General features: G+C 44.5%; 1 protein-coding gene across 2 annotated transcripts in view; it reads left to right on the plus strand.

Annotated features, from left to right (window-relative positions):
* The first annotated feature begins 432 nt into the window (after positions 1-432).
* The window catches only part of FOXK2 (forkhead box K2), a 47326-nt gene continuing 33310 nt past the window's right edge, over positions 433-14448 (plus strand). For both annotated transcript variants that reach the window (XM_080356639.1, XM_080356638.1), the window contains exon 1: positions 433-1428. In XM_080356639.1, coding sequence (XP_080212765.1) covers positions 1073-1428 — 356 coding nt within the window. In that variant the 5' untranslated portion in view covers positions 433-1072. The remainder of the gene's footprint in view (positions 1429-14448) is intronic.

The raw sequence follows: 14448 nt of genomic DNA on the forward strand, positions 1-14448 counted from the left end.
AAATCCTGATGTGGATTCTTGGGCAGTTCTTCCCGTGCTGTTATGTGACATTTTCTCTCCTGTGTACCGTGACCCTCTGCAAAGAGTGACACGCTGTGACAGCCATGGGATGTTAAGCGTGTTTTGTTGTGTTGGATGCGTGTTTTTTGTGCCCTATGAGAAAAGGAGCGCTAAACTTACCTGAAACTTTTAAATTTAAAGCAGTGTACTAGTTCCCTCTAGTTTTACCCTAACATATAAAAGGCCGTTGGATGTGGATGATCTATCAAACCTATTTTTTCTTTTTTTCCTGGTCTTTCGCGGCTGGCTTTGAGGAGTTACAAGCTATGTTTCAGGCGGTAGCCCACGCTCTAGCAGTGTTTGGGTACTTGTATTTTGACTGTTGTTATCCGCCCTTTAGTGCTGTTTCTGCGACCGTTGCTAGTGGAGGGCGTATGCGGTGCGCTATCTGCCGCCTGGAAAACACGTACGGGAGGTACCGGCGGCATCGCTCGGGGGCCCGGGGTCCGCCAGGGGCAGGCGGCGGCAGCTCGGCTCCCCGCAGGTGCCCGGGGTCCCGCCGCCCCGGCGCTGGGAAGGGGCTCCAGGCAGAAGATGGCAGGCAGGCCAGCCCCGCGGGCTGAGCCAGCTCGCTCCGCGCCGCCCGCCCTCCCTCCGGCCGGCCGGGGAGGGGCCGCCCCGCCGCTCCCTCGGGCCGCAGAGCCGCGGCCGAGGCTCCGCGCAGCGCTTCTCCCGCCGCCGCTGCCTCCGCCGGGGGAACAAGGGTCGCTCCGCTCCCCCGCCCGCGGATCTGCTCCGCGTTTTCCGGGCCTTTCCCGTCTTCTCAGGCCCCGACACTCGAACGTGCTGCGCGGCGCTGGCCTCGGCGCCGCTCGCCATTGGCCGCGCCGTCATAGCCCCATGGGCGTGCGGGCCGCACATTGGCCCGGCGCCGCCGTCCATCAGCCAGCGGCGGACTGCGTCAGGTTCGGTTGAGCGGCGTCCCCTTCCCTGCCTGTGTCTGGCGGCGGCTGCGGGGCCGGTGCGGGCGGCGGGGCGCAGCGGAGGGCGGCCCGCTCCCTCGCTCGCTAAGATGGCGGCGGCGGCGGCGGCGGCGGCCGTGGCGCGGCTAGAGGGCCGGGAGTTCGAATACCTCATGAAGAAGCGCTCGGTGACCATCGGCCGCAACTCGTCGCAGGGCTCGGTGGACGTGAGCATGGGCCACTCCAGCTTCATCTCCCGGCGCCACCTGGAGATCTTCACCGCTGCTCCCCCGCCGCCGCCACCGGCCGGCGCGGACGGGCCGCCGCCTCCGCCTCAGGGGGACCCCGCAGCTGCCACGGGCGGCGGCGGAGGGGACTTCTACCTGCGCTGCCTCGGCAAGAACGGCGTCTTCGTGGACGGCGTGTTCCAGAGGCGGGGGGCGCCGCCGCTGCAGCTGCCCCGAGTGTGAGTAAGGCGGGGGCCGGGCCTGCCGTCCTCCCGGCACACCGGGGCCCGCCGGGCCGGGCCCACCCGCCGGCGCCTCGCCGGGCTGCCTCGTCCTCCCCGGGAGCACCGGCTGCTGCGGCGGGGGTGGTGCCGCCGCTCATCCGCGCCGCTTGGCCCCGTTTGGCTGGCACATGGTGGGTGACAGGCGGCGAACCGACCCCGTCCTGGCGACACGGGCGAGCGGTGCCCGAGGCCTGCATTCCCCGGCCCTTGGCACCGGCGTCTCCGCCTGCTGCCCTCGGCCGTGACCTTCCTGCGGTGGGTCGAGCCCGCCGGCACAGCCACCAGCCGGGGGTACAGGTGGGAGGCGTGAGACCCCGGCAGCGCTGGGGCTGGAGGGTGGCAAATGGTGACCCCCCCTCCCGTGTGTGATCGGTTGCGAGTTTGGGAGCAAATCCGTCTGCAGCAGTGCTTGGAGGTATTATAATTAGGAAATAGAATCGGATACACCCTTGAGTATTGTTTACGTGCTTCAAAGGAAACCAGTCAAGTGGTTATCCACATATCTGGGATTTCTGCATTTAGGATCAGCGCTGAGAAAATCTTGTGACACCCTTGGTGCTTTTGCAGAATGTAGGGGGGTTGTTTTATGTGTGTGATTGCCTTCTGATTTTGTGGTAGTTCCTGCCTCTGCCTAATTGTAGCCTTTATTTTTATGAGTAAACTAAATCATCCGCATGAAATACTTCTGCTAGCCTTAGTGTTTTAAAATGTTTCCTTATGCGACAACAAGTGTATTAAGATTTAAATGGCAATACATTCCTTTACCATTACGGAACATAAACTGTCTTTGCGAAATCATTTGCCAGGGGAGTGTGTGAGGCCTACCCTACTATGTTTAAGGATATGTTGAACTGTAAATAAGTAATTTGTGTTCTGAGGAGTCACATGTAGGAAAAGTGAAAGTGTTTTGGTTTAGTATGTTTTAGCTGTCTTGACTAAGAAACACCTAAAAGGTTATGAGCGTTTCACCTTTACACATGCCATTAGTGACACAGTCTTAATGCCTTTCGAGTTTTTAAGCTGTATTTAGGACGCTGATGGTGTATATTTTCTGCTTTGACGTCTCAATGTTATTTTCCCCACCTGGTTCCTCTGTGAAAAATCAAATTGTCTTACCTTTCTGCTTTCTAGGAAATGCTCGTTCTGAAAGAGTTTAACAGTGCCAGTATGTGCAGAGTTGTATAATCATGAATACAGTTGGATGACTTGTTTGACCTTTAACTGTAACTTCTATTTTTGCTTTCTGCTTTTTAATATTAATAATCATTTGGCATGTGGTTAATCTGTATTTTAATTTGACACATTTATGAAATATAGATCAAATACTTTTCTTCTTTGTAAACAGTTTAGTATAATATACTAATTGCAGGCAAGTCATTGTGCATTACATATGTTGATTGCAAACAGTCTAGAATTAGTTCCAGTAATTTAGTCAGTAGCATTCTGTTAAATGCCTAAGACCTCAGGAAAAAAATCCTGCTTCTTCAGGCTGTCCATGTAATTATTGACTTGTAATTTATTTTAGTTCTTTCCACCAATGTCGCTTTTTAAGGGGAAAGAAAATTCTGAAGGAATTTTTGTGTCGCTTTTTTTAGTGAACAATGATGAAAACTTCTGTGCAGTTAATTTCTTCACGAGCGTATGTGGGTGGCGTTACAGAACCCAGCATTTGCTTGAAACCGTGCTCAGGGATTACACCATTTCTTAGACTGCACACGAATAGCCTTCAGTTGGAAGATTGTAAGCTGGCTGAAGGAGTTATCGCCTGGTTACAAAACATAGGTGTGATCTCCTGTCACGTCGCTTCGATGGAAGGTGGCAAACCTTCCGTCCTGCTGGAACAATGCAGCAGTGTGTACACTGCGGGAGCTGGGATTGCTTCAGTCAACAGGCCTAGGGATGAGTTTTATCTTGAAGGGCTTACAGAATCTACAGGGTCATAGTTAGATTGGTGATTAAGATCAAATATTGCTTAAAAAAAATCTCTTTATAAGAGGAGAGCCTTACTGGAGTTGTATAGGGAAATAGTAGTTTCACTATTTGCAAAACTTTTTTTTTTAACACAGCAATCTTCAGGTAAATTCAAAGCAGACGTTATCTGCTTATAGCAAGTCATTACTTTGAATTACTGATGACTAATACTGTTTGTAGCTGTGTTCTTGAGTTTCATTGTAGATTTTACTGGTCACAGTGAAGATGATCTGCTGGATTTTAAAAATCCAACTTACTTACTTCAGTGTAATGAAAACATTAATTAACAGTTGAAACACAATTGGAAAGAAAGTAGTTTTGGTGCGAGTTCAAGATTGATGACTGCTAACCTCCAGCTCAAGTAATCACTAGATCTATTTTTGTTGTTGTTGTTAATTCCTGCTGTGTTGCCAGTAATATGCTTTGCCTAGGATGACACAATCATTTAAAATTTGAATGGCAGGTGAAGTTTAAAAAAAAATCAGGGTGGCCTGTTCCTTCTATTGTTTTTAAGTGATCGTGGAAGACAAGAATGAAGGGTCCATCTCTATTTTGTCTAATTAATAGTGGCTTACAGATAACTCCAAGTGAAATATTATTACAGGCTTGAAATGTCTTATTGAATGTCGCTAATAATTGGATGTAGTTCCAGTGTCCTTGGCCTTTTTTATTTCAGCACAGTGTTTAGATATGATTTCATTAATAATGTTATTGAACTTCCTGTTTTCGGAAGGGAAAAACAGAAATACAACTTATTAGTCTCCTGCAAAATACACGTTTTTAACATCTGGGGATATTAAATTATTAATGTTAGAATATCATTTTACCTATAATAAAGGCATGTTCCTTTCTACAGATATAAATGCCATGAAACATGGAATTACTGTGCATTAAGAGAACTGTTCCGGTCGCTATTTTTAATGCTTCCCTGGAAGCCTTTCTCACAATTCAAACGTTTAAGTTCTCAAGCAGGAGGTAATAGCAGTGGGAAGTTTTTCTTGTTTGTTTTTCCAATTCTTGACAGACTCACATACGTACGTGTGTAGATACAAACCAGCTGTCATCTTGTTAGATGAATAAAATGGGGGCTGGGGCAAAACAGCAGTTTTTTTGTTCATGTCCTGTAAGTAGCTTTCCTGTCAATGTCGTAACAGATTGAGGCCTGGGATGAAAGAGGTTTGAGAGTCTCCTGTTCAATACACACAAATCAAAGCAGTTCAGTTAAGTCTTTTACAGACACCTTTAAGATGCATGGACTATCCCTCTCCAGTTCATAAACTTAATTGTGTTTTAATTGTCTTCATTTGATGCTTGTCAGATTTCCCTCCATCTCCATGAAAGCATTGTTAGGATATATTGTTAGGTAAATAATAACATTAATATTTGACTTTTGACTTGAAAAATACATTTTGTGCTGGGCACAGCAGCAGTTGTTGACAGAGCTCTTGTATATGGCTCTTGGAGAGGCAGGATTCCAGACAGATGTAACTGATACAGCTGGAAAAAACAGACAGGCTTCTGGGTACAGCTTAACTCTGAACAAGTTTTTTTGTTTTGTTTTTATTCTTGGCTTTCTTGGATGTGCTTTGTATATTAATGTCTCATTTCACAAAGATCCTGACATCTTGAGCTTGGCTGTTCTGAGAAATGTCTTGTTCATTTTGACCCAACCTTAGATTTTGTATTTTAGTAATTGGGTTTGGTTTTGTGGAAGTACACATGTGTGAAACATAAACACGATACCATTGGCATAAGAACGGCTGCACGTGTGCTCAGTGGAAGTTTCTTGCTGGAACCATCTAAAGTTTGGCTTAGCAGTCGAGGTGAACGATCGTAACATCTTGTGTTACTTGCTAGTTTAGGAGGAATGTTCTTTGCTTGTTCCTGGCTTATGGTTTATGTTTTAAAGGTTTTCTTTATTAATATAAATGTTAGATACTTTGAGAAATCAAAACACTTTTTTCAAGGAGTATGTAAGTATAGATTAATTGCCCCAGGCTGGATTGGCACCTGCTTTTCCCCTTTCTTCACATATTTGATAGATAGAGTTGCTGTAAGGAAGACAGCTGAAATGTTTGTGAGAGCTTATGATTGACTGGTGTTTGGAGGAGTATTTTGGAGTTCCCTACTGCCTGTATTAAAACTATGAATTGCTTACAAATTATTACTTACAAATTAAGCATAAAACTAAGAAACATTGGACTTGGCTGTGACGTATGATTCAGACTCCAGAAAGTTTTATTTACTTTCTTCAGCAGACACTGTGTCCCATGCCATAATGACTAATAAGGTTAACTAGGCTATGTTTATAGGTGGGTTTTTTGGCTCCTTTAAAGTAGGATTTGCAAATGTCAAGCTCAGTAGCAGTAATGTTCTCTCATAAGCAGATCTGATTGAAGAGGAATGTGGGAGGAAGAAGGTAGAGCACATATTATTTGAAATGAAAATAGAAAGATGAGCGTGAAGTTTCTATGGTCGTAATTCGTGTTACAGTTGCTTTTGTCACCTCATTTTTTTCATTTTCCCCTCAACTGCACATACCTCCAGCAATGTTTTTTTTTCTTGTTACAGCGTTGCAAATTGTCATAAACCAATCAGGTAGTTGCGGTAAAGCTTAAACAACTTTGTATTTGGATTAATTTGCACTTACCTTGCTTTTTTTTATTGGTACAACTGATCTGTATATGAAACTTCCTTACCCAGTTCTACAGTTTTATTGATCTTACAAATGTTCTTACACCTGTAGGTGGCTACAGGAGTAAGTACACTCTTTGTATAGTTATATGAGATATTATAAACTAGGAAATAATCTTAAAAAATAATCTTTATGGTCTGTTAAGTTCCAGTTCTATGACAGAAGCAAGATTAGTGTTGTTTTGGTTTAAGGGTGCAAAGTCACTATTAAAACTGTTTGCTCTAAGAATCTGTAGTTGAAAGAGAGTTTTGAGATTCTTACCTTTAATTATAATAAAGAGGTAAGAGATATGTAAATTAAATCATTCTTTGCATTGATTAAATCAAAATACAATACTGATCTTGGGTTGTGAAATGTACTATGTTTGAGTAGGAAGAGACAACTTTTGCTATCAGATACGTGTAAGTTAAATTAGTTAATACAGAAAACAAGTTAATCATTCACCCTTTTAAAAATAAATGTGTATGATTAATTTGATTATAATCAGGAAATGACATTGTCTTGTAAATATTAGTCCTTCTTGAAGGTAGATATTTTAGATAATAATTCTACTGTGGAGGAATGCTGTCCTGAGGAGCCCCGTACCGCTGAGGCCCCAGAGGAGGGCAGGACAATGGAGGAGTTTGCCTGGGTTGATGAGGACTGGGTTAGGGAGCAATTAGGCAATCTGGACATCCCTAAATCCATGGGTCTGGATGGGATGCACCCATGGGTGCTGAGGGAGCTGGCTGAGGTCATTGCTGGACCGCTCTCCATCATCTTTGCCAAGTCTTGGGAAACGGGAGAGGTGCCCGAGGATTGGAGGAAAGCAAATGTCACTCCAGTCTTCAGAAAGGGCAAGAAGGAGGACCTGGGTAACTCTAGACTGCTCAGCCTCACCTCCATCCCTGGGAAAGTGATGCAGTGCCTCAGGGGGCAGTACTGGGGTCTGTGTTATTCAATATATTCATCAATGATTTGGACAAGTGGAATAGAGAGCACTATCAGCAAGTTTGCTGATGACACCAAGCTGGGAGGAGTGGCTGACACGCCAGAAGGCTGTGCTGCCATCAGAGACCTGGACAGGCTGGAGATTTGGGCAGGGAAAAATCTAATGAAATATAACAGGGGCAAGTGTAGAGTCTTGAATCTGGGTAGGAACAGCCCCATGTTCCAGTCTAGGTTGGGGAATGACCTACTAGAGAGCAGCATAGGGGAAAGGGACCTGGGGGTCCTGGTGGACAGCAGGATGAGCATGAGCCAGCACTGGGCCCTTGTGGCCAGGAAGGCCAATGGTACCTGGGGTGGATTAGAACGGGGGTGGTCAGTAGGTCAGAGAGGTTCTCCTGCCCCTCTGCTCTGCCCTGGGGAGACCACATCTGGAATATTGTGTCCAGTTGTGGCCCCTCAGTTCCAGCAGGACAGGGAACTGCTGGAGAGAATCCAGCGCAGGGCAACAAAGATGCTGAAGGGAGTGGAGCATCTCCCGTGTGAGGAAAGGCTGAGGGAGCTGGGGCTCTGGAGCTGGAGAAGAAGAGACTGAGGGGTGACCTCATTATGTTTACAGATATCTAAAGGGTGAGTGTCAGGAGGATGGAGCCAGGCTCTTCTCGGTGACAACCAATGATAGGACAAAGGGTAATGGGTTCAAACTGGAACACAGGAGGTTCCACTTAAATTTGAGAAGAAACTTCTTCTCAGTAAGGGTGGCAGAGCCTGGAACAGGCTGCCCAGGGGGGTTGTAGAGTCTCCTTCTCTGGAGACATTCAAAACCCGCCTGGACACCTTCCTGTGTAACCTCATCTGGGTGTTCCTGCTCCATGGGGGGATTGCACTGGATGAGCTTTCAAGGTCCCTTCCGACCCCTGACATTCTGCAATTCTGTAATTCTGCTGCTATCGGGTTTGTGTGGTTTTTTTTTTTTTTTTTTGAGCATGTCTAATTCTTATGCACAAATCAAATTATTTTTTAACATATGCCTGAGCTATTCAAAATAAGGTTATTTTCTGTCTGATTTACTGTATTTTTTCAGTAAATATAGCAGTGCCTTCAAGACCTCTCAAGTCTAATCACCTTGTATAAAATCATGTCAAACATTGCAAACAATATAATTTCAGAGAAAATTCCAAATTTGTCATGTGGTAGTGTGTGACCATCTCTTTTGCAGCCTATATTGAGTTTTCACAATGATCTTGTGTTTACTAGAAAACTGATGTCTTTCATGATACTTCCTACTGAAATATTGGGAAGGTGGTGGCTTTATCTACTGCCTTGCTTGTTTTGATGATAAAAAGTTGATGTGTAGTGACATTTGTTTCCTGTGACTTCCTGCCTTCAAGGAGTTTTTTGACCTAGATAAAGCAGTCGGAGGGGAGGAACCATATTTATTCTGCAGCTATTCCACGTTGGATGGCATTAAAAATGAACGTTATATTCTTCAGTTAAGATTTCATCACTACTGTTGTATCATTGTGCTGAGGCTTCAGTAGGCTACTTGAAGAGTTAGTGCAAATGTTTGTAATTCATCATTTTCTCATAGGGCTAAAGGAGGTCTGTCCGTGATCAGAGTCTTTGTTTCTTCACATTTGTTTCCCTGATGCTGCTGCAGCTCCTGTGTGTGCTGCTAGGCTGTGCTGGCCTTCTTAGTGCTGCAAATCATAGACTCTGCAGAGCATCATCTTCATGCGTGCTGGACAGTTGAATATTTGTGGGAGTAAAATTTTCAATATTCGACATTTCAGAATATCTTAATGACTGTTTATGTGAGCACGTCACCTTTTCGTTTGTCCGTGTGTGTCAAATAAAATGAAGAACGTGAGCAGGTTGACAAACGATTATGTCCATGCTAACCTGTAAACATCCCTGTTGACTGTAGCAAGAGAACTCGTGTGGAATTGAGCATTTGTAGGATCAGAGCTGTGTAAAAAAGCCAGAGACATGTCATTATCATAGCTTTATGATGATAACAAAGTTAGTATAAAGTTAACACGAATTATTTTTAATTCAATGTTAAGGATTTACATTAAGAATTGTGGAATGGACCACCAGCCAAACAGCACCCTGGCTGTTGGAATGCTGAGTATCTCCAGGGATGGAGAAGCGTAACCATGTAACTACAACCCCATGTTGAAAAAAATATCTGTATTTCCAATAGCGGAGTTTTGGGAATACACAGGCTGGTCAGTGTAATGTGCAGGTTAGTGCTAAATCATGAAAAAAAGACTTGGTCAATACTTAATACTGCTGTTGGTGATCTGAGGTAAGTGCAGTCACTGATAAATATATACAGAGGATGTCAGTGTTAGTAAATATTGTCCTCACACATAATAACAAAAAATTGACATGGTTGATCCATTAAAAAACCAGCATCTCACGATGTGCAGGCCAGATCTACAGGGTAGGAGACTGTTCGTACAAATAATAGTAGAGTGCATTTGAAAGTGGTGACTGTAGAGAAGTGGTTAGAGATGCCTGTAGTGAGATGATGTGTCGAAGCAGAGTGTGGAAATAGGGGAGCTGGAGCAGGGAGTACTCAGGGGTGCTGGAACTTCATGGGGTGCTGGAATTGAAATTTGTGTTGGAGACTCTTGCAGAACTGTGAGGGCTCAAGGGAGTGATGGCTAAAAAGAATTGAAGACTGGAGGAGATCCTAAATAGTGAGGAACGTAGGAGTTCATTATGTTTGTCTCCTTAGAAAGGAACGCAGGATGGCTGGGCTGGTGTATATACCCTGTAATGGGCACTGAAAGGCTGGCTAGTGGATCGCCCACAGGTATAAAAACCCAGAGGCTGTAAACTAAACTCCCAAGGTTTGAACTAAGCACGTATTTTTAGTAGTGTTTGAACAGCTTACTGAGAAGAATGGTAGTATCTCCATTTCATCATCTTCTGCTGATCAAAAATAGATACCTTTTTGGAAAAGGTGCTTTAAATAGAAAAATAAACCTTGCTGTAGTCTGGCCTGCTGGTCAGGTACAGTATAGGTGTGGTTGGATGAAATTTCATGGCTTAGCTCTTCAGCCTTTACTTCCTCTGCAAGTCTTTTTTTAATGATCTCCCATTAGGTTATAACAAGAGACTTCTTTATTATGTGTTTTAACAAGGAGTCAATACTTGGCTTGGTTTTCAATTAAAATTGCTTCTAAAGCATCAAACATGTAGGACCATCAGGGAGTGTGAAAAGGAAATCAACTGGTGGAGTAACTCCCAGGAGTGCTACTCAGAGAGGCTCCAGGGGGATACCCCCCAAAAGGTGAAGAACCCCTTGCCCTGTCAGGCAGAGGGAGAAGACCTGAGACAGCCCCTGCCCTGTTGCTGTCGGGCAGAGGTAGGGGACAGAAAAGGTGACGAGGGTTGGAAGCCAGTTCCACTTTGAGGGGGTGGGCAATCCCCCTCCCTACCTGCTTTGCTTTCCCATGTGCCCCTCCGTAATAGGCTTGAGGGCCTGGATCTTGAAGAGGAGGTAGGTGAGGATGTGGTGCAAGGCCCACCTACGAGGTCACATAGAAAGAGGCAGTTGACCCACACCTCAAGACCGCCTCAGATGAGAAAGAAAGAAGGGTAATTGTAGTGGGCAATTCCCTTCTGAGAGGGACGCAGGGCGCAATCTGCAGAGTTGACCCTCATTGTAGGGAGGTGTGCAGTCTACCTGGAGCCCGGATCAGGGACATCACCAGGACACTCCCCAGCCTGGTGCACCCAACGGACTACTACCCACTGCTGATCTTCCAGACAGGTGGGGAGGAAGCTGCATCCCGCAGTCTGACGGGAATGAATAAAGATTCCAAGGCCTTGGGATGGATGGTAAAAGAGTCTGGGGCTCAAGTGATTTTTCTCTTCCCTCCTTTCAGTTTTGGGTGATGATATGGGAGGGAATAGAAAAATTCACTCTGTAAACAATTGGCTACAGGACTGAAGCTGCAGACAGGGCTTTGGGTTCTTTGATAACGGCTGGTTTTACAAGATACCAGTCCAAACAGTGATGCATGGGAAAGGTTTATCTCACAGGGGCAAAAGGATGCTGCTAACATTCTGTGATTCTGTGATATTAGTGGGGTTTGTAGTTGTTATGTGAGGAGAGGTGAAAGGGTTTGCTGGGAGGCTTGAAAAAAGATGGGAGAAGTCAAAGATCACCTCAGGTTTAAGAGCTGAGGCTGAGAAGTAATGTAATTATCACTACAGAGTGTAAGGAGGCTCTGACTTGGATATTTAATTTAGAAATTGTGATTCAGAAGAATCTGGGGTCTCACTTTTTAGAAACGCAGGCTGTGCTTTCAGGAGTGTCTGAGCTTATCTGGCGTTTCACTGCAGCTGGAATGGAGCATGGGAGGGGGAAGCTCTTGTTTTCTGCAGCGCTCCCACCTGCAGGTTGTGCTGGCCTTGGAGCTCATCAAATGTTTTGGAAGCTGCTGATATCGCCTCTTTTTTTTGCTATTTTTGGGTGGTTTTCTGTTGCACTGAAGTGGCTCCCAGAGAGGTCTGGCAAGCAGTGGAGCTGGCATGAAGTACATGGGGGATCTGCACAGATTTGGGCAAGTCACCTTGCTGGGTCTTGTGGAATCATACACTAAGGAATTGCAGGTATAAGAGCTGTTATGCTCTATGGAGTAAAAATGGAAAGGGAGAGAAAGATCCAAAACAGTAGAAGCCCAAAAATAATTTTGGTGTATTAAAAAGGTACTTGCAATGTAATATGAAAAATGTTTAGGTAGATGGCCCTTTTTAAAAATTTTATGTGGTGTCTTTGTTTGCCACCCCCCCATCTCCGAAAGCAGACAACTTTCCTACCTCTAAAACAGATGACTGACTCGAGTTTGTGCAGCATTCTATCATCTGTCCGAAAAATACCCAAACCAAGTTATTTTGAAGCAAATTGTGAAAGCCTTTCTGGTTTTTACGTATCCTTTATTGCAGGGGCTGCATATATCCCTAGTATTTTTTCAAGAAGTATGTGAATCTGCCTAAGTTGAATATGCAAATAGACCAGTTGTGATTTGGATTCCTTATGTTGTCTTTTGAGGGTCTTTTTAATGCCTGCTTAGTAGGATGCAGAAATCTCTCATTAAAAAGTTGTCATATGAGAGCGAGCTTTTTATTCTTTATTCAGGATAATGAAAACCGACTGCCATTTAAAGCAAATACATTAGTAGTCAAGAAATAAGTTAGTTGACCCAGACTTCAAAAACTACTTGGGTAGCAGGCTTGAAAGTAGCTGTGCATGTATTTACTCCCTGTTCTGATTTAACTGACTTCTCGCTGTCACTCTGAGACTTCCTTCAGAAGGGATGAGGGGAAACATTTAAGCAGAACAGTCATTTGGAGGAGGATCATATTATACCAAAAAGTGTCCCTTATGTCCAGTGCAGTATTCAGTGAACCTGGATGCTGACACAAGTTAGTAGGAGTGAATTACATAAATTCTCATCAGTCAAAATCGTGTTTATAACTTCCACAAATGTAGGCATTAAATAACATATTGAGCAAAGATGTGCTAAAGGAAGCGAGTTATTTCCTCCCCTTACTCGTGTGAATATTCTGGGTGTGGCTGGGTTAGGCTCAGATAAGATTTCTAGTAGGTGTTCTGCCTCATCCATCTTACATGGTCGTCGGTTGATACTCTTGGTTTGGGGTAACCAGCCAAAGCACTTTTGTGTGTGTGTGGATCTGACTCAGGATGTTCTGTTGGCCAGAGGAGGTTGATGGCTTCGGTCCTTTCTGCCCTTTGATCTTACTAAGCACATACTCGTAGTAGCATTAGGGGCTGCAGGCCAAACAGTGAACTGTTGTGCTGTTCAGATGATATGAAAACATTGCTTTGAAGAGCGTGCAATCTATTCTTAAGTAACTTTATTAACATGACTAGATTGGGTAATAAGATTCTCCTAGAACGATGAAATTCATCCTCATGCAGTCTGACTTCCAGTGGTACTAGCAAGAGGTGGAGTGCAGCCTTTTTCCTGGCAGCACTTGTGTAGCTACGTCACCGAGTTGAATAAATGCAGTAGTTGAAGGTGGTTACCCTCTGCTGTGAAAGAGGGTTCTGAAATGAATGCGGAACTGAATTCTGAGTTCAGGGTGGGCTTCACAGTTTGTGGTTGGTTATAGTATTATTCATTCGGCTTTCTAGATATTGATAATCGCTGGAGGCATTTTGGACCTGGAAACCACAGTCTGTATGTCAGTTGAAATGTTCAGATGACAGGCACGTTTGACAACACAGGAAAGAGATGCAATAGGTAAAAACCACAGTAGAACTTCAGTTGTTTATCCTCTTGAATTGTAATTCAAGCCTTTGTTTTTAAAACCTTTTCCTGGTATTGGTCTGTCCCTAAAGCTGAGAAATGCAGCTAGTCTGTATTATCAGCAAATTCCAGAACCGTTTAACGGTGCTCAGATGCCTTGTGAACCCTGGCGAGACAAAATACCCTTCTGCAGTGACTGGTACAAAGCAGTATTTCTTGCCTATTTCATTACTTAGTTCTCGACAAGCTACATCCCTTCTGTTTTCTCTTTCCCCTGAAGGACCGCTGGCCTCAACACGTGGGGACCGCAGGCGTTGTGTGAGCTGGCTGAGCTGGGATGGGTTGAGCAGAGGAACGGTGTGAGATGGAGGGAACAATGAGCAGCGAGCTGACAACAAAACAGGCTTTTCTGGAAGTGTTTCATTTCCACCTGTCCCCTTTGATTGAATATCCAGTTCTATGCTTTTTGTAACAAAACATTATTATAACTGAGATTCTGCCAGAATTCTGCTAGAACTTCTTAAAAAGTGCATTTTCTTAGCTGCTTTCTGTTTTGATGATTTTTATGTGGGCTAAGATGCTGATTTCTCATATAGTTATTTTTCCTTGACTGTGTGATAGGATATGGGGGATACTGTCTGTTTCAGGTAGAAAAGTTTGGCACTAATTAAAGAAACTTGTCCAAAGATGAAATGGCAAACCTCTTTCGCAGTTGGGAGAATTCCGAACCTTCCAGTTGTCTCAGTATTTTAAAGACGTGAGGTAAATTCCGAAAGCAATTTGTGATCAAGATTGCAATTTCCTTCAGGAATTTTGGCCTGTTGTGAATAGCTTTTACTGTCTGCTGCAGCACAGGCAGCCAGAGCAACCATCTGCAAGCACACCCTGGTACACAAACGTTTACTTTGCTGTCAGTAGTGAAATAACCCTGCTTGTTTTACGGTGTGGTTATTCTGAGGTTGGAAGATTGTTGAGCCTGGAAGAAATCACTAACCCCAGCTTGCTACTTAACTATAAATAAGTTTGGTCTGCTGTGGGCTAGTAAGTACCCAAGATTCTTACATGAGTTTATTCACTATTATCTAAGGT

The sequence above is a fragment of the Nesoenas mayeri genome (genome assembly GCF_963082525.1).
Source record: "Nesoenas mayeri genome assembly, chromosome: 19".
NCBI lineage: Eukaryota > Metazoa > Chordata > Aves > Columbiformes > Columbidae > Nesoenas > Nesoenas mayeri.